The sequence below is a fragment of the Hyperolius riggenbachi genome, chromosome 1 (genome assembly GCF_040937935.1).
Source record: "Hyperolius riggenbachi isolate aHypRig1 chromosome 1, aHypRig1.pri, whole genome shotgun sequence".
NCBI lineage: Eukaryota > Metazoa > Chordata > Amphibia > Anura > Hyperoliidae > Hyperolius > Hyperolius riggenbachi.
Window position 1 is genome coordinate 370,795,313 of NC_090646.1, and position 18,890 is coordinate 370,814,202.

At 43.4% G+C, this 18,890-nt stretch overlaps 1 protein-coding gene across 7 annotated transcripts in view; it reads left to right on the forward strand.

Annotated features, from left to right (window-relative positions):
• SHOC1 (shortage in chiasmata 1) overlaps positions 1–17,833 on the forward strand; it is a 342,404-nt gene extending 324,571 nt beyond the window's left edge. For 6 of the 7 annotated variants that reach the window (XM_068234309.1, XM_068234308.1, XM_068234310.1 and 3 more), the window contains 4 exons: positions 1,177–1,308; positions 5,792–5,941; positions 7,812–8,706; positions 14,724–17,833. In XM_068234309.1, coding sequence (XP_068090410.1) covers positions 1,177–1,308; positions 5,792–5,941; positions 7,812–8,706; positions 14,724–14,824 — 1,278 coding nt within the window. In that variant the 3' untranslated portion in view covers positions 14,825–17,833. Of the gene's footprint in view, positions 1–1,176; positions 1,309–5,791; positions 5,942–7,811; positions 8,707–14,723 lie in introns of those variants that run through there. The other variant, XM_068234313.1, reaches the window with a different exon arrangement.
• The last annotated feature ends 1,057 nt before the right edge of the window (positions 17,834–18,890 follow it).

Sequence of the window (18,890 nt, forward strand, 5' to 3'; positions counted from 1 at the left end):
TGGATGCAGCTAGCCATAGGTATACTTACATGAGTTTTGTACAGCAGGAGACATTGGCAGCGCTTCCAAAATCATGTTTTTATCGTTAGACTAGCGGTAGGTCTTCCCCGAGAGGACCCGTCATCGCCGTAGGGAAGTCTAGTAGGGAATAATTTGTGCACATATTATTTATACTGAAGATAATGTCCTCCTTTGCTGTACCTGTTTTGAATGCAAGTTGTGTATTTTAGTCCACATTGTGGAGCTCTGCACATCTATTGCAGGTAGTCAATTCCAGTGCAGCCTCTGTTTGGAAGCGCTGCCAATGTCTCCTGCTGTACAAAACTCATGTAAGTATACCTATGGTTAACTGCATCCATGTGCTTCAATTTCCATTCAAATTATAGATTAGGACTAGTACATAATTTGTATCTGATTTGTATTCAAGGCATGTATTTAGCCCTTGTGGGGCTCGGCATGCCTCTGTTGGTCTACAATTCAGTTGCAGCCTATGAGCGCTGTCATTTGTTTGATGTACATTATTTTCACTAAAGTTCCTATTTAAGTTCCTATTGTAGTCTAATTTTTGTGGAGGACCAATTAATCTATCTAGATGTTTTTAAGATGTGGAAGGAAACCAAAACATCCAGAGGAAACCAAGATGAACACATGGAGGGTATACAAAATCTATGCAGATATGGTCCTGGCCTAGATTTGACTCTGATGGTGTCCCTGCTCCCATCCTAATATCCAGAAAAAAGGTTCACTCACTGCATTTCAGAAACTGTGCTTTAATGTTCCATAACCAAGTATCACATCAACTGACCGATTGTAGATAGTGATGGAACAATAAAGCACTGTTCCTGAATTGAAGTGTGCGGACCTTTTTTCTGGGTATCTAAATTTCCTCTGCCTATGGGTCCAGCACCTGCCTTTACATTGTCAATGGGAGCATTTTTTTTTAATGCAGCGCCAACGTTTGAAAAAGCTCTGCAGTGCGGCACAGCCATGATGCATATGTAAGTTCCATAATGATATTGTTTTTTGTAATGTGCCCCAGTAGTGCAAGTAGATTGATGTATATGATTTAACTGATCATAATCATTTGTATGCTGAAAAAATGTTATGTTAATAGCAAAGCTTTGACTGTAGTAAGATAACATGATAAAAGAAATAACAGAATATACTTTTCTTTAGGTTCTTATATCTCCAGGAATAGATGAGATGGGATTGCTTATTCGGTGTATTTCTGACCATACCCTCATGTTAAGTTCAGGTGAACCCTACAAGTGGCTGGATAAGTCATGGCTCTCCGCTTTTCCATCAGAGGTGAGTGCAACGCATTTCGCAGGACTAAATGCTTCTTCAGGTCAGGAACAAAAAGGTGTCAAATGGCTAGGGTAAGTAAAGCTCAATACAATCTATCTGACTCTATGCCTGCTGCAGAGCAAATGACCAGCCCAAAGTAGTACAGTGTTGCCCAGGTCAGAGCAAAAGCCAAATAAAGTATTTGCCATAATTCTGGACAGGTCCATAGCACAGGTGTCATACTTCAAACCCCAATCATGGAAGTCTGCTCACATACGCAGATATGGGAGAATGTGATTGCACATATGTAATGGATTACAGGCTGATGCTATTCTCCAATCTTAAAATAAGCAGGAGAGAAAAACAGCGAGGGTCTTGTATTTATGTACTTTGGGAAAATAGCAGAAAGCACTATGCCTATTTTTATAAACAGATAATTTGCTAAATGGATCTAGCCAAGAATGCTAATGGCTTAAAATGAGGAAAGTACTTTATATTTCAAAACATACCAAGGCTGCACAAATTGGTCACCAGTAAAATAATGTCTTTTTGTGGAACAAGTGAGTTTGGTAAGTTTAATGTGCACATTACTTTTACAGTGCAACATTGTCATATATTGAAAATGTATTGTAGTGATTATGTTGAGTAAGGGCAATGTTGTATTTCTCACATTATTACTCATTGTAGAGGGAGAAGATAACAATACATAGGAAATGTGTGATTATATAATTAAATTTATCTTTAAATAAATTACAAAAAAAATGTAGATTAGTAGGAAACAAACTATTTTTGGGGGGAGGACTGTGTTTCTCAAAAAGATGACATTACTTTAGGTCAAAGGCAAAACAAGGGTAGAGGTGCTTGGCATATATAAAACCATTAGAATCCGTTTAAAAGGGAGAGGCAGTGTTAGTTTTACCTCTGCCAATTAAAAAAGCCAGTCTAAACTGGACAACGTTTTTATTCAAGCACAATAAGACAACACTTTTCATGAGTGAATTTTCACTTCCTCGGGCCAATACAAAAAAGTATCTTGCGGGCCAGCTGTAAAGAGCATGAGCACCTCTATCTACTGTAGTTACAGCTGGCCAGCAAGAAACTTTTTGTATTGACATGAGGAAGCAGGCAAGCACTCTTGAAATGCGTTGTCTTATTGTGCTTGTATAACACTTTGTTCAGTTTAAACTGGCTTTTTTTAATCAGGAGAGGTAAGACTAACACTGCCTCTCTTATCTAAACTGTTTCTAATGGTTTTATATACACCAGGCCACTCTACCCTTGTTTTTTCAGTTTTATGTGTAACGATTGCGGAATAATCTCCGTGATCAGCGCACAAGGCGTGCGCTGACACGGCGGAAATCCTCCACAAGCGTATGAAGGGGGGAACCCAGCTTTGGTGCAAGCACCAGTAGAGGGCAATTCCCACCGGCAGATGGCACTGTGGAGTGCAGACGAGTACAACCGCTGCACGGCCACAGATGCCAGATGGGGATTGTACAGATCAAGACAATGCGGGGCTGAACAGCCCTTAAAGAGAAAGAGCACAGGTACAGGATGAATGTGTGTTCACCAATCTAGTTGCGAACCCGCGACAGCGAACACACATCAGCAGAAACAAAAGTAGGAACGCGATCGCGAGAGAGGCGATTGCCAGAGGTGACACAAGGCTTAAGCAAGACAGGGCACGAGAGTAGCAAAGGCACAGCAAATCATACAATGAGAAGATAAGGAAAATAACAAACGCTAACTAAACGCGAACACCGCACTCATTTGCAACAGCGAACGCATTTAAAGTGCGGTCTCCGCGTGTTAAGCACAACAGAGACAAGCACGTCTAACTAACCACCGACAGACAAACACGAAACAAAGAACGTGAGCGCTTGCTTAGCGGTTACCTCACCGAGCCTACAGCAAGCTTTCGTATCAGGCAAGACAGAAAAACGGAAAACAGGAACACGAGAGGAAAGATCCACTGCTCTTTCCGTCAGAGCGAGTGCGATCCAAGCTCAGGAACAAGAAAGCAGATCAGAAGGATCCACAGCCGCTACCGCTAGGGGCTAGTGCGATCCAAGCACAACAGACAGATGAGATAGCCGGGAGCAACCGCTGCTCCAGCTATACTCCAAGAACAAAGATCAGAAGGATCCACAGCCGCTACCGCTAGAGGCTAGTGCGATCCAAGCAAGATAAACAGAAGGGGCTACCAGTAACAACCGCTGTTCTGGTTAGCACCCCCAGACAGACAGAACGATTTCCTCACGCCCACCGTTGGCGACAGGACAATCGCAGCAGAGAGGCAATACAGAGAAAACAGATAAGCCTAACTGCACTAGGGAAGCTGCCTAGTGCAGTCCCAGGAATTACTCTAAGATAACTTTGACAAGAAATGGCATGGCTGACACTCTAGGAGTGTTTCAACAAACCCTGAAGGAATGACCAGCAAAGGACTCTGGGAAACATAGCTTCCTATACTGCCAGCCTACAAATGAGACAGCTAGATGATTTGCAAAACCAATGTATGCAAATTCCACAGCAGCAGAGCAGATCAGAAACTTGCAAAGGAAAGACAGGTCTCTCTCCTGCAGCCCACAGACTAGAGGAATGGTCAAACAGCTGTCTGCCTGTGCAGCCAGCTGAGTGGATCCTTACACTATGCCTAAGTTTTTTTAGTGATAATCTAAAGAACCCTAGAAGTGTGAACGGCCAGCTCCTGCTTCACAGACCTGGAAAACTAAGCAAGGATAGTAATTTCTTTGTAGGCTCTAACATTGGTTGCAAGGCTTTGCAACCTACCCTTTGTAAGTATACCTGTATCATTATACAATATCTCACTTTATAACAATACTACACCATTAGGCTCCTGGTCTCTTCTTATTCCCTAGATGTTCCGGAGGTTCTTGTGACCACAGGAACCAAAACCACTGTTTGGTCAAAGGCGGGGCACAGGGAGGTTAATAATATAGTCTATAAGGGCAGTTTTTTATGTATGTTATACTAGACTGCAATTTTACTTTAATAACTTAAAAATGTGAAATATCAGTATTGTGTTAAAACTATTTTGCTAATTTCCTGTATGTTTAAAATGACTGACTTGTCATTAGAGCACATGCATGGTATTGCACCCCCCCCCCCCCATTAGGGAACATTACTTACCACTTTACTTACCTCTTCCCTTAATAACTAAGAATAAACACACACAGCACACATTGGCAAAAGGCTGTGGCCATTTATTGGGGTGATTCAAGCTGGTCTGGATTACCACATCCAGAATAAACCACAGTTTATTGAAAATCATTTGACCACCATAAAATAAGTAAATAATAAACAACACACAATTAACAAAATATGTGTAAGCGTAACAAATGTCCGCCGCAGGGTGACATTACCCAAGTGACTTACCCCATTAACGGCCACGACGGGGAAACGATCGAAAAAAGGGGGGTGAAATCTTTTTCTTCTTCAGCCGGCTGCCTACGTCACATGGCTGGCCCTTTTATTCCAGGCGTTGTCTCCTGATTGACCGCTCCTCCAAGCCCGCAAATGGGGGGGGGGGCAATCCATGCTGCTCCTCTCCGAAAATCCCCTGTTCCCAGGGAGCACACCTGCAACAATTAAGAAAGAGCCAGTACCTGAAGGTTAACCCCTTCAGGGGAGGCTTTTCCATACAGGTGCAGATTGCCTGCACCTCTCCATCACTGCTGTTACACACTCTGGGCCAGATTTATCAAGAGTGTTTGAGACAAAATATTAGTAGGTTTTTAGAAATCCATGCAGAACTGTCTCGGGCATCTTAAGAAATCATTAGATAGTGCAGATTCCTTCTAAAACTGTTGTTAAATAGGAGGAGCTAGGAAGGTCTCTCAGACAGTGCAGTGTGTGAGGGGAATTCCTGTTGCTGAGGTAACCAACACACCTGCTGTATTGATAGCAGCAGGCTTTGAGGAGGAATCCAGCAGGTGGGAGGGGCACATCACAAATCATGTCTAGCCTGCAATCATGTCTAGCCTGCAATTCTACATCTGTAGAACTGCAATGAAGCACTTCTTAATCTGCAGTGGTTTAGGGATGGACTTGCACTTTTCTTAACTGTAGTGCAGCTCTAGAAATTCATGCTAAACTGCCACTATTACCTGGGATTTAAGAAGGTTCTTATTATCATGCAGAACTGTTCTCCCTGCTGGTTAGAACAGATTAAGACCCCCTGCACACTGCAAATACATTTTCCGATTCCGATTTGCAATTCCGATTTTCCCTGAATGCAATCAACAGTAAAACGGAGGGAAAAAGGTAGCATGCAGTAACGATCAAAAATCGGAATCGCATGCAGTGTGCAGGGAGCCTTAGAAGAAAAAACTGTCGGTAATGCGTTGATAAATCCCCCCCCCCTTGCTGTTAATACTTCCAAATATGCAATACATAGATATCACATGGAGTTCTGTATATGCTTATAAAATGGTCATCTACTCTAGCTTGTGTCTTGCATTCATAAGTACTTCTTTTTCAGGCAGAAAAGGTGTTATGTACTTTTCCATGTATTAACCCCCTGGTTGCTCAGCAGCTGTTATGCAGAGGGTCCTCACTACAATGGTTATTGGCAGCAACCTATGACCAGCTGAAAAAACTTCTTCCAGAAGTGCCATCCAAAGTTTTAAAGGTATGTAAACAGCAACAGCAAGAAGTTTTGAATCAGGATGATACCCTGTATTTGCTAACTTAGATGATAACAAAAAGTAAGCAGCCACCTAATAAGCCTTCTTCAGACGTTGTTCCTGTATATTAACATACAGGATATACAGGAACAAAGTCACATAAGGCTTATTAGCCGAAGGCTTACTTTTTTTCCCCCCTCTAAGTTAGCCAATAAATGGTATCACCTTGATTCAGAACTTGTTGCTTTTATTGATAGCTAACATGGTACAACACTCGAATGCTTCTACTAAACACAGCAAGTGAATTTCTTACTCATATAGAAAGACACTCAAATGTCTTAACAAGAAGCACCATCCACTCATATATAAACCTGCCAAAATAGCTGACAAAAATATCTTTTAAAAAGACTTTGGAAGGCATTATTATTGATGATTTATAAAGTGCCATCAACTTCCGTGGCGCTGTACTGAGTAAGAAACAAACAATGGGTACATAATATACTTGACAGTATACATGAAAAAGTACAGAAGTAGAAGGCAGTCTAATAGTAATAGTGACAGATGTACAGTGGTTAACACAATACAGCATTTTACAAGACACAACAGGGAGAGAGAGCCCTGCCCTTGCTAGCTTACAGTCTAAAAGTTCTCTTTTTACTATACCTACTGCTGTGCATTTTAATATAAAGGACATTAGATTCACAATACAAATATAAAAGGTAGTAATGCATTTCTGTGGGATCATTCACATGTATGCATTAAAGCAGAGTGTACAACTCTGATACACTTCTGCATACAGTTTTGCTGGCAGTATACACGTTCTGGACACAACAGATTTCTATTGTGACACTTGGGATCTGTATTTTTTGTCTCCTGTAATACACATTCGTATGTTTTTATTATTATTTTTTATAGTTCTTTAAAAATGCACTGCTGACTGTTGTCGGTGTCTAACTATGTGTTGACGCTGTGTTCATCTGGTGGTTGGGGGTGCTTGTGATTGCTGCAGTTGCCTGTCTTCTGGTGGGGTAATGTTTGTGTCTGCTAGTGGGGGCTGCCTGTGACTGCTAGTGGGGGCTGCCTGGGACTGCTAGTGGGGACTGCCTGTGACTGCTGGTGGGAGTTGCTTGTTACTGCTGGTGGGAGTTGCTTGTTACTGCTGGTGGAGGCTGCCTGTGACTGCTAGTGGTTGCTGCCTGTCACTGCTAGTGGTTGCTGCCTGTGACTACTGGTGGGGGCAGTCTGTGACTGCTAGGAAGAAGAGGCCACCTGTGATTGCTAGTGGTTGCTGGCTGTGACTGCTAGTGGTTGCTTCCTGCGACTGCTGCTGAGGTCTGCCTGTGACTGCCGGTGGTTGCTGCCTGTGAATGCTAGTGGTTGCTGCCTGTGACTGCTGCTGAGGTCTGCTTGTGACTGCTGGTGGGGGCTGTCTGTGACTGCTAGGAAGAGGAGGCCACCTGTGATTGCTCAGAGATGGGGGTCACTGTTGGAGTTGTAAGTAACGTGCCAAATGCAAGTCCATGCAGCTCCAATTCTTGGCTGATGCATATGGTTGCAGCCTGCACTTTTCTTCCTCTGCTAATTAGTTACTGACAGCAGAGATGGCAGGAAAGAGGTGGTAAAGAGCTGCAAGCATGAGGCAAGACGTGAAACTGTGCAAGCTTGCATGTACCATGTTTCTGAGAAGAGGGGGCCAGACGCAGCAACAACTCATTACCAATGCTGCTTTAGTACACTAGTAATTTGCAGCACACCAGCTGTAATAGTTTGTATACAAAAAACTGTTCCTGAAGTTAATAGCAACAATGAATTGCACAAAGAAAAAAGTGTTTTTGTAATACTGATTTAAATTTTCCGCTCTTTTGTGGCGTTTAGCACTTTACTGATATCACAGCACTGCGTAAGCTGCTCAAGTCTCCTGGAGCATCCCCCAGGCCTGCTGGTATCGACCACTGCTGCAGCAGCAAAGATTCCTCCCTAGACGATATTCTCAGTGGGTGCACATACACAAGTGTTCTGTGTCAGACAGGTAAAACACAGCCTGTCACTAACAGCAGGCAGGCAGTACTTGAAATAATGGCTTATAATGGGGCAACCAAATCAAGCTACGAAAGTGAAGCCTTTCAGAATGATGCTGACACACTTCATCCATACAGGCAGAAAAACGTGATCGGGAAAAGTAAGGAAATTAAACAAACACAACAATCTTCCAATTTTTCCACTACTATTAATCCCCATAAAGGCACCGTACCTGAACAGCCAATCAGATTTAGCAATAAGTGTTCATCTGAAAAAACATCTCTCCTGAGCATCTCAAGAAGCCAGAACACAACAGAAACGGCTTCTGAACATCATTTCCTTCGGTCTATGGATTTGAATGATAATTTCATGGACAATATATTCTCTCAAAAAGAGAATAGTTTCCTACAGAACAGTTCTTTTGAGTTTCACTGTTACGACCAAAGCCGTAAACAAAAGGCCAGCTTTACACTCAGTGAAGAGTGCTTCTTTGTGGATTTATCAAGCCAAAAACATCCTACAAGTCTAATGGATGTCACAAATGAGCCTGAGGAAGTTATATATGTCAGCCAATCTCTGCCTGCAGAAAAGATTAGAGTCTTTCCAAAACCAGGATCAGAGAATCTTCCAAGTCGCATTTCCTCAGCCTCTGCTAATGATCACCTAGATGATGTACTGTTCTCTCAGATATCAGCTGCTCCAAACACAGGATTTACACTAAGCAGCATCATTACAAAGGAAACCCCAGCAGGTAATAGCGCTTTATAAAATAAAGCGTGTGGGTGGCAGGTCACTGCACTTTTATTTTATTTTTTAAGAATAGTTGAATACTTGTTTTTGTGTCCTGTTCTGTTCCTATACATTCATACTTTAAATTACAGTTTTATGCCAAGAAAGAAAAAAACAAACACCATTTTAAAATGGCTAAAGGTTCCTATCCATTAATCGTACAATATTTTCCTCAGATGCGATTGTTCAACCAGATTTTTACAGTCGTATTGTACCGAAAACCATGCACTGTGTGGTAAATGATGTGAAACGATTCTTGTTGATTGGAATACAGAAGTTTATTGATCGTGATATTGGATTTTACTATAGTATCTGAAGAGAGAAAGGGCCCGATGCAATTGTCAGACTCACCAGCGTGAGCCTGATAAACAGGCAACGATAATGTTGCCTGATCTAACTGCATTTAGCCCCAGGCAGGGTGTTAAAAACTCGCTTGGGCAATCTTATCGCCCAAGAAGTCCTTTACACTCTATCGCATTGCACTTTTCATGCTGCCACAATGCTTCCCAACAGACCTGCAAAAAAGAGGTCTAAAGACACTAATCCACGTCCTCCGCTTCTGCATCTGGGAGTCCCCTTTAACCCCACAGCGTCATCTATCAACCTTGACTCCTCGCCCCTGATGGATGATAGGTGGCTCTGCAGGGCCAAGGACCAACGGAGCACGGAGATTGGTGATCGGCCATGGCCAAGCACCCTTCAATCAACAATTAAAGGATATAGAAAGATTAAAAAAAGTAAAAGAAGAATTAACCAGGTCCCAACCGCTGAATCATGTCTCTTCGCCCCTGTGGACTTCACTGCAGTGCTAGGGGCATAGATACATGTATTGTGCTGTTTACATCATGCCCACCCCCCCCCCCCCCCCCGCAGCTACCTGGACCTCCTCACCCTCCTTGCGACCCCCCTCCCATGGCTCCCGGTACTCCCTGATCAGTGTGCTTGTAGTGAATGATGATCTGGCATTAATGAGATGCCATTGTCACTCTCAGCTCTTCACTACTTTCTGTGTGCTATTCAGAACACAGGATAGTATGGGGGCATCTAGTGGCCAAAAAGAAAAATACACCTAAAATGTTAATAAATAAAAGAAAACCCAATTTTAAACCGTTAGTTCTAGTTCCTTTCTATATAACTATGGTTATTGTTATAAAAAAAAAAAAAAAATAATTAAAAAAAAAAGTTACAGCATAAAAAAGATTATAAGTAGTTACCTTAGGGACTTTTTTAATAAGTATGTCATTATGGTATATCACTACTACTTTTGCAAATTAGGGCTTGTATTTATTGATCTGGTATAAAGCAACGCAAATGGAAAAAATTCACCTTTATTTCTGAATATATTGTCGTGATACATTGTACTAGGGACACAAATTAAACACTGTAATAACCGAGACAAATGGGCAAGTAAAAGGTGTGGGTTTTATGTACCGCAGCACATTTTATTTTAAAACTATAAGGCCCCATTCACACTAGAGCGTTTTGCCAGCGATTTTGGCAAAACGCTCAACCGCTAGCGCTTTTGAAATCGCTAGTGTAATAAAACCCTATGGGCCCGTTCTTACTTGGGCAATTTGCGGCGATTAGCGAAATCGTGAAACGCAAACACATTGCCTGCACCATTTTCAGGCAATTTCCTGACGATCACTTTTCAGTGCTATAGAAGCGATATGCGCCATCGCGGAGAAATCGCTGCACTGTCCAGTGATTTTTTTTTTCCACATGAAATCGCGGAAAAATCACTCCCGCAAAACGTCTTCAAAAATCGCCGGCGTTTTGCGCTTCTAAGTGTGAATGGGGCCTAGTAGCTGAAAACTGAGAAATAATTGGGTTTTTTTTTGTTTTTTTTTGTTTTTTTCCTTATTACTCCCTTTAAAATGCATCAAAAATAAAATAATTCATAGCAAAAAGTACCACCCAAAGAAAGATTAATTTGTTGAGAAAAAAAACGATCTATGGATCATTTCGGTGTCATAAGTGGCGATAAAGTATTGGCAAATGAATGGTAGGACCGTGAAATATTTAGTTTTTAAGGGGAAATAACCTGTGGTGGTGAAGTGGTTAAAGAAGAAGATGCTCCCTAACGCTCGACCATCACATGGATGAGACCTGCAATTGGATTTGTCGGTAATCCTCATGCGGTGGCCAGATAATAAGATACTTATCACCTGTAATAGAACCAGGCCCAAAGTGCCTTAACCCTCCTGGCGATATAAAAAATTCCGCCAGGAGGCAGCGCAGCAGTTTTTTTTTTTTATATCATGTAGTGAGCCCCTTCGGCGATCTCCGATCAGGAAATCCCCTTCAAAGAACGGGATTTCCTGGAGGGCTTCCCCCGTCGCCATGGCGCCGGGGAGGGATGACGTCACCAACGTCGGGACGTCATTGGGAGTCCCGAACCACCCCTCAGTGCTGCCTGGCACTGATTGGCCAGGCAGCGCACGGGGTCTGGGGAGGGGGGGGGGGCGCGGCACGACGGATAGCGGCGATCGAGCGCGGGGCGGTGGCGATCGGTGTGCTGACGCAGCTAGCAAAGTGCTAGCTGCGTGCAGCAAAAAAAAAAATTAAACAAATCGGCCCAGCAGGGCAGGAGAAAACCTCCTGCGCGGCTTACCCCGAACTACGTTTGGGGTTACCGCCAAGGAGGTTAATTTATTTGTTTAAGGAAATAATCAGTAATCCTTTTCCGATTACTTACGACCCCGCCAATCTGATCAAAGGATCACTTCTGAGGAAAATATTGTACCATCAATGGTCATTTAATATGATTAATGCTTGTCTGTCAACAGCAGAGAAATGATTTCAGGTCAGGCTAGAGAATGATGTGGGTAGATAAACAAAAACATTGAACAAATGATGCCTATAATGTCTGACTAGGGATATTCCATAAAGCTAGCTTTGCCTGTCTATAAAACCTTTGTTTTTGTGCAACCAGTCCTTTATTTATTTCTACTCGCGATGAAGCAGTTTTAGCCATGTAAGAATCCCCCAGTTTCAGAGCCTGCATTTATTTATCCCGCTATACTGGTTATTCACGTTATTTTTGGTTATACTGGTTATTCATTTTATTTTTGGTGATCATTCTTTAATGGAAGCAAACTGTTTACTCAATCTATTTCTTCCATTGTATTTTAAAACCACATGATAGTATATATTTTTTACTAGGTTGATCAAGCCCCTCTTTTGTGTTCGTGTAAAAATTGGCGCCAGATACTGGCGTTATTTGAATATCGGGAATAATATTCACATAATGGTTTTAACTTCAGAAATTTGCATGATACTATTTCCATTGATTTCTCATGCTAATCCCCTCTCCCCCTATTATCTAACACTAATGCTTCCTAGCTACATCTAGCACTAACCTCCCCTCTTCCTATGCCTGACACTAACCCCCTATCTATGTCTAGCACTAACCTCCTCCCCTCCTACACCTAACACAAACTCCCTGCTGCTTACACCTAACACTACACCTGAGTGCAGCCAATAATGGTAGTCGGCTGTAGAAATAGCCAATACAGTTATTCAGCTGTAGGTGCACCGCTATGATCCAGAGTTTGGGCATAGAGTAGCCTAACTTTAGTGCCGATGTTCAGCCCCGCCACATTATATCTCCAATTACTAATTATAGTCTATGGCGGCACCCAAGTTCTGAATAGGGACCCAGAGGGATATCTAGAGGGGTGCGGGCATGGCTTATGCCATGGGCGCCAAATCACCAAGGACGCCATGCCTGCCCCTGTGCCTCCCTGTCACTCAGACCTCAGATCAGATTAATTCTGTTATCTGGGGAAATAAGAGGTATAAGAGGGAAATAAGAGGTAGTCCCCAAAAAGTAACTTCAGCAATATCCTGAGACAGAAAACGCAGGCAACCATAACACATGTACGTGAGAAAGGTTTTTAGAGGGGAAGGGGGCGCTCAGGGCCAGTTCAAGTAATAATTGGGCCCTAGGGCAAGATTAGCCTAGGGGCCCCCCAACAAACACCACCCCGACCAAAAAGCGTCATTAGAGGTCCTTTGTTGCAGGCAAATTTCCCTCCTAGGCCCCTGAGCTGGCTGCTCACCCTCCCACAATCACCTCCCAACTTAACAGACTCTGCAGAGTCCCTGGGGAGCAACAGTTAAGATGGGGGAGGGACACCTTGGGGGCCCCTACAGGCTCTGGGGCCCTGGGGCAATTGCCCATTTTTTCCTATGGTAGCTCTGGCCCTGGGGGCACTGACTGAGTGTGTCTATGTGTGTGTAGGGGGAAGGGGGGGCACAATTTCAGATACGCCCCTGTAGTGACCCACCCCTTTCTACCTCACAAATTCAAATAAAGAATCCTAACACAGAATCCTTATATCACAGCGCTATAAGACTGGTCACAGGGCCACTGCCCCCTCCTCCCCAGGCAGTGTGTAGCACTCAGGCAACATAGACATATAGACATAATGGTGACAGGATAGAACCAGTGGCGTAGCTAAGAAGCTATGGCCCCCAGTGCAAGTTCTACATTGGGACTCCCAAGCACTATACATAACAATTGATACAGCGCACCAAAACCTGCCAAGGACAACCACAGTGTCAGAGGTGCACGAAGAGGATGGGGAACTGTTTTGTAATGATTACTGTTATTCAAAGCATCTATAGAAGTGATTATTACCGGCACATGACCAATAGAGAGCTAATTCTGTGGTTGAGGGATGGTCGCTCTGGCCCAAGGGCCCTGGTGCAGTATGCTACTGGATAGAACGGTATAGTTGCTTATGCATGTCATTCCATTAACCACTTTACCCCCGGCGGTACGAATTTCTCTGTCCCTTTTTTCCCTCCTAAAAAACCAGGGACGGAGAAATCCGTACCTTCCGCGCTCCCGCCGCTGTCCGCGCTACCGCCGCTCGTGCGCGCGCACCCGCCGCTCGTGCACGCCGCCGCCCGCTTGCCCGGAGATCAATGAACGGGAAAATCCATTCCCGTTCGTTGATCTAAGCCCCCGCAATGATCTGCTGCTTCTTTCAGAAACAGCGAGATCATTGTGATTCTCCCAGCCTCCTACTGCTTCCTGTAAGCGTCCTTCCGGTCGTTTACAGGTCGCATGTAAACATACTCACTGTGGCCATCTTGTGTCCAAATAGTAAACTGCACCCTAATGCATTTTACACATACAAATAAATTGTTTTACATAATAAATTAACTCATTACCTCCCACACTCCCCAATTTTTTTTTTTTGTAATTTAAAAAAAAAAAATATATATATATACAATAAAAAAAAAAACATAAATAGTTACCTTAGGGACTGAACTTTTTAAATATTTATGTCAAGAGGGTATAACACTGTTACTTTATAAACTACGGGCTTGTAATTAGGGATGGACGCAAAACTGAAAAAAATGCACCTTTATTTCCAAATAAAATATTGGGGCCAAACATTGTGATAGGGACATAATTTAAACGGTTTTATAATCGGGAATAATGGGCAAATAAATTTCATGGGTTTTAATTACAGTAGCATGCATTATTTAAAAACTATAATGGCCGAAAACTGAAAAAAATAATTTTTTCCCACATTTTTTCCTATTTTCCCCATTAAAACACATTTAGAATAAAATAATTCTTGGCATAATGTCCCACCTAAAGAAAGCATAATTGGTGGCGGAAAAAACAAGATATAGTTCATTTCATTGCGATAAGTAATAATAAAGTTATAGACGAATGAATGGACGGAGCGCTGAAAGGTGAAAATTGCTCTGGTGGTCAGGGGGTAAAACCCCTCAGTGGTGAAGTGGTTAAAGTATTGTCTTGAAATGATCACACAGTATGCCCCACAAGTAGTCAACCATTGCAAGAGACCAATGAAGTCAAGAAGCCAATAATAAGTGAAAACCCGAGAGTGACTAACCCTGTAATACTGGTTCATGGCTTTGTGGTACTGTATATGAGGACTGTAGTTGTGGTAGACAAATCCTCTCATTTTTTTTTTTTTTTTCTACAAACAGGAGCACCAGTTTCTCAGCTGCCACAAAATAAAAGGAAAAGGCTAACATATGAGAGTATCCCAGGAAGATATGATGGTCAAACACGCCTGAAATTCTTTTAAGAAAAATTGTGATCATTTTAAAGCTTGTTTCATACGATTGTGATTCTGGCCCATGTGTAATGCACTTTTTCTCCTAGGTGATATTTACACACCTTGTGATAAAATGCCTTTTAAGCCACCAGCAAGCAGGAAATACTCAAAATAATTTTGATGGTACTTTTTCACCAACTTTTAGGTATGTTTTCAATTGTAAAGTTAACAAAAGATATTTGGAGAGAAGATGAAAATTATCTCCTAGGAGATAACTCAGGAGAAAAAGTGAATTGCATATGGCCCTCTGACTTTAACCACTTGCCGACCGCGCACTCATAACGTGCGTCGGCTAAGCGGCAGCTGCAGGACCAGCGACGCAGATCTGCGTCGCCGGCTGCAGGCTAATTAATCAGGAAACAGCCGCTCGCGCGAGCGGCTGCTTCCTGTCAATTCACGGCGGGGGGCTCCGTGAAAAGCCTGCGGGCCGCCGATCGCGGCTCACAGGATAAATGTAAACACAAGCGGAAATAATCCGCTTTGTTTACATTTGTACAACGCTGCTAACAGTAGTAGCGTTGTACTAGATCAGCGATCCCCGGCCAATCAGCGGCCGGGGATCGCTGTAACATGACAGGCAGGAGCCTGTTAGAGGCTGCACAGGACAGATCCGTTCCTGTGCAGCCTCCGATCTCCGGGGAAGGGAGGGAGGAGAGGGAGAGGGGAAATCCTGCGGTGGAGGGGGCTTTGAGGTGCCCCCCCCCCGCCAGCCACACGCAGGCAGGAGCGATCAGACCCCCCCCCCCCAGCACATCATCCCCTTAGTGGGGAAAAAAGGGGGGCGATCTGGTCGCTCTGCCTGGTGTTTGATCTGTGCTGGGGGCTGTAGAGCCCACCCAGCACAGATCAGCGCTGGTCCTTAAGGGGGGGTAAAGGCTGGATCATCAAGTGGTTAATAAAGACATGGCTATATAAGCTGTATGCATACCAACACTGTCATATCTGCTTCAGTTAAAAGAGTCTACCTTACACGATTCTCCTTTCCCTGTTTGAAATCAGTTATGTGGCAACACATTTCACATTTTTGATAGCCTCAACATTAAAAAACAGATTTATGTGCTAACGGTGAAATCTTCTTTTCTTCACATACAGGACTCATCACCACCTTCTTCAGGGGCAAGTAGGAGGCAGGGGGTAACTACCTTAACACAGGTGGTGGCAGGCCTCTAGATGATCTCTTTAATAAAAGGGATCATATTTATCCACATACATGTAATTAAGGTACTGGAAAGTTTGGGGGCAGGGTAAAGTCAAAAAACAGCTCACCCTGCTCCTCCACAAGTCCTGGCGGTGTTCTTTACTATTCCCGCTCCAGGCAGCCATTGACTCAGGGGTAAGGCGCAATTCAGCTTCCAGCTATTGCTGGCGGCCAAATTACCCTGTTTTTATCGTAATTTGGGCTCTGTCTTTTGAAGGTACTCAAATTACTGAGCGCCACTTATAGCCATAATTACGGCCCATGGCAGCAGTGGCTGCTCCAGTGCAGTTTTTACCTGATTCGACTTCTACCCCAGGTGGAATGAATATTTGTGTACATTAGTACCCCTTACTGATTTAACTCATTTTTTAATTACATGTCAATACTTTTGAAATAAGGGTTCCACACCCACATTCTTAAAGATCCCCAGGCCACATATGCTTTTACTGCTTATCCTGAACTGATGCCATTGTGGCCAGCCACCAAAGGGGATTGGAGCTTAAGGGCAAACTGAATCCAAACAGCAGCACTACATTAAAACGGCGCAGGGAAACTTGGGCACACTATGCGCTGCCATAGGCTGTAATGTAAATTACGACTATAGTGGCGCTCAGACAGTAATTTGGGGGCAGCCAAAAGATGGCGCCCAAATTACTTTAAAAACAGAGTAATTTAGCCCTGAATCCATGGCGGCCTGGAAGGTAAACTTTTGCAGGAGCAGGGTGAGACGTTTTTCAGCTTCACCCTGCGCCCAAATTTCCCGACGCCGTTTTGCATGTATGTGCACTACAAATTTATAAGATTTCCTCTAAACTACAATTTTCCAAACTAAAAAATGATATCATTTAACCCCTTATTATATTTTCTGGCGTATAAGACCCAGGAATATCTTCTCAAAACTCAGGGTTGGTCTTATACGCTGGATGTCATCTTGTGCTGAAACTTCCGAGCCGGACTGGAGAATCTGCAGTTGCCACATATAGTGGGGGCTCAAAAACGTCTGCGGCCGTGTCCCCGCTGTATGCGGTGACCGTATGAAAGCAGCAATGGCGGTGCTGTACAAGTATGGTAGAAGAAAAGCCACTCACCAGGATTCGTGTAAGGAATTGACTTAACGTGGTACCAATGACGAGGTGAGGGGGCACCTCACTAGGAGGGTGTAAGTGAAGGGTGGAGCAAGCTGCAGGCGTCCGGGATGCACGGGGCATGAGAAAAAGAGATAGAGCGATGCTGTGCCCAGAAAAACACGCCTCTTTCCCCCGTCTGGCCCGCCCTTGTATCCTATTATCGTACCTTCTTCTTTGCCTCTCAGATCTCACTCCTGAGGACTGCAGTGAAGCAGCACAGGCGCGCATGTGCGAGATCTGAGAGGCAGAGAAAGAGGTAATAGTATACAAGGGCAGGCCAGATGGGTGAAAGAGGCGTGTTTGCGCTACCACTCTGATAGTCTTGGAGACAGGGATAGCTGACCAATCCAAGCAGGCTTAGTATACAACAATCAGCCAATTGCCGGTAAGGTACATCGATTACCATGATTGGCTGGTTGTTGTATACTGGGTACCACATACAGTACAGCACTAGTATCTGTACCTGTTTATACAGTACACAGTATACAAATGTCCAACTGTCAAGAGGGGTAGTCTTATACAGCGAGTATATCCCAAAATGTGTATTTTAACTGGAAAAGTTGGAAGTCGTCTTATCAGCCCAGTCATGTTATACGCCGGAAAATACGGTATGTTATTTAACTAAATATACTGGAAATAAAGTGGAAAATATAATACTTGTTTTTAATTATTATTATTTAGTATTTGTATAGCGCTGATATCTTCCCGTGCACTGTGCAGATATAATCACTTAACTGTCCCTCAGAGGGACTCACGATCGAATCACTACCATAAATTAATTAAGAAAGGTCACTCTATTTTCTCAACCGAAACTAGGCAGAAAATATGACTTTATCCGAACATGCAGACATCAATGTAGAGAGGCAGTTTGGGACATTACAGGTCCACTTCCTTGCCTCACATCTAGCAGCTCTCTTCACATCGTGTCCATCTCCTGTTGGCTTGTATGGAAGATTACATGACAGCCAACAAAAGATGGAGTTGATTGTGAGAAGAGCCTTAGGTGAAGATGAATATTGGAGAGAGAGAGTGCTCACAATGTGGCTGCTAACTGTGATGTGTCCCAATATGGTTCTCTATGCAGATCTTGCAAGGTGAAGAGAAGCAGTGATCAAAATATGTGGATAGTCGTGGAGGGCTGGCAATGCTTCTCATGTAGGGGGACATGGGGAAAAGGTAATACAAGTACAAGGGGAAACAAGGCTACACTTATGTCCTATGTCGTCTTATATACTGGTACTTGAGTATTCACAATAAGGGAATCTGACGTGAGAGGCATATCGTGGCTGCTGCATTTATTGCCTTTTAAACAATACCAGCTATCCAACAGTCCTGCTGATATTTCTGGCATAAGTGGTGTCCGAATCACACAATTCCCACTTTTCTTCAGATAGATGAATCAACTAGTCCCTCCCCTCTCCCCGTATCATAATTAAATTTCTGCCTGGAGAGTTCTTCTATACTTCTACATTACATGGGCACCCATGCTGCAGGGAGCCATGGAGGCTGAATGTGCCAGTGATCTGCCACCCCATTTTCTAAATTGGGCCTAGTTATATACTTGATATCATTACTATGCACATATATAGTGTTGACATCTGCAGCACTTTAAAGCCTACATAGTTATGTCACTATTTGCCCCTCAGAGAAGTTTACAATGTAATTCCTATTATAGTCATATGTTCCTTATATAGTCTAAGGCCATTCGTGG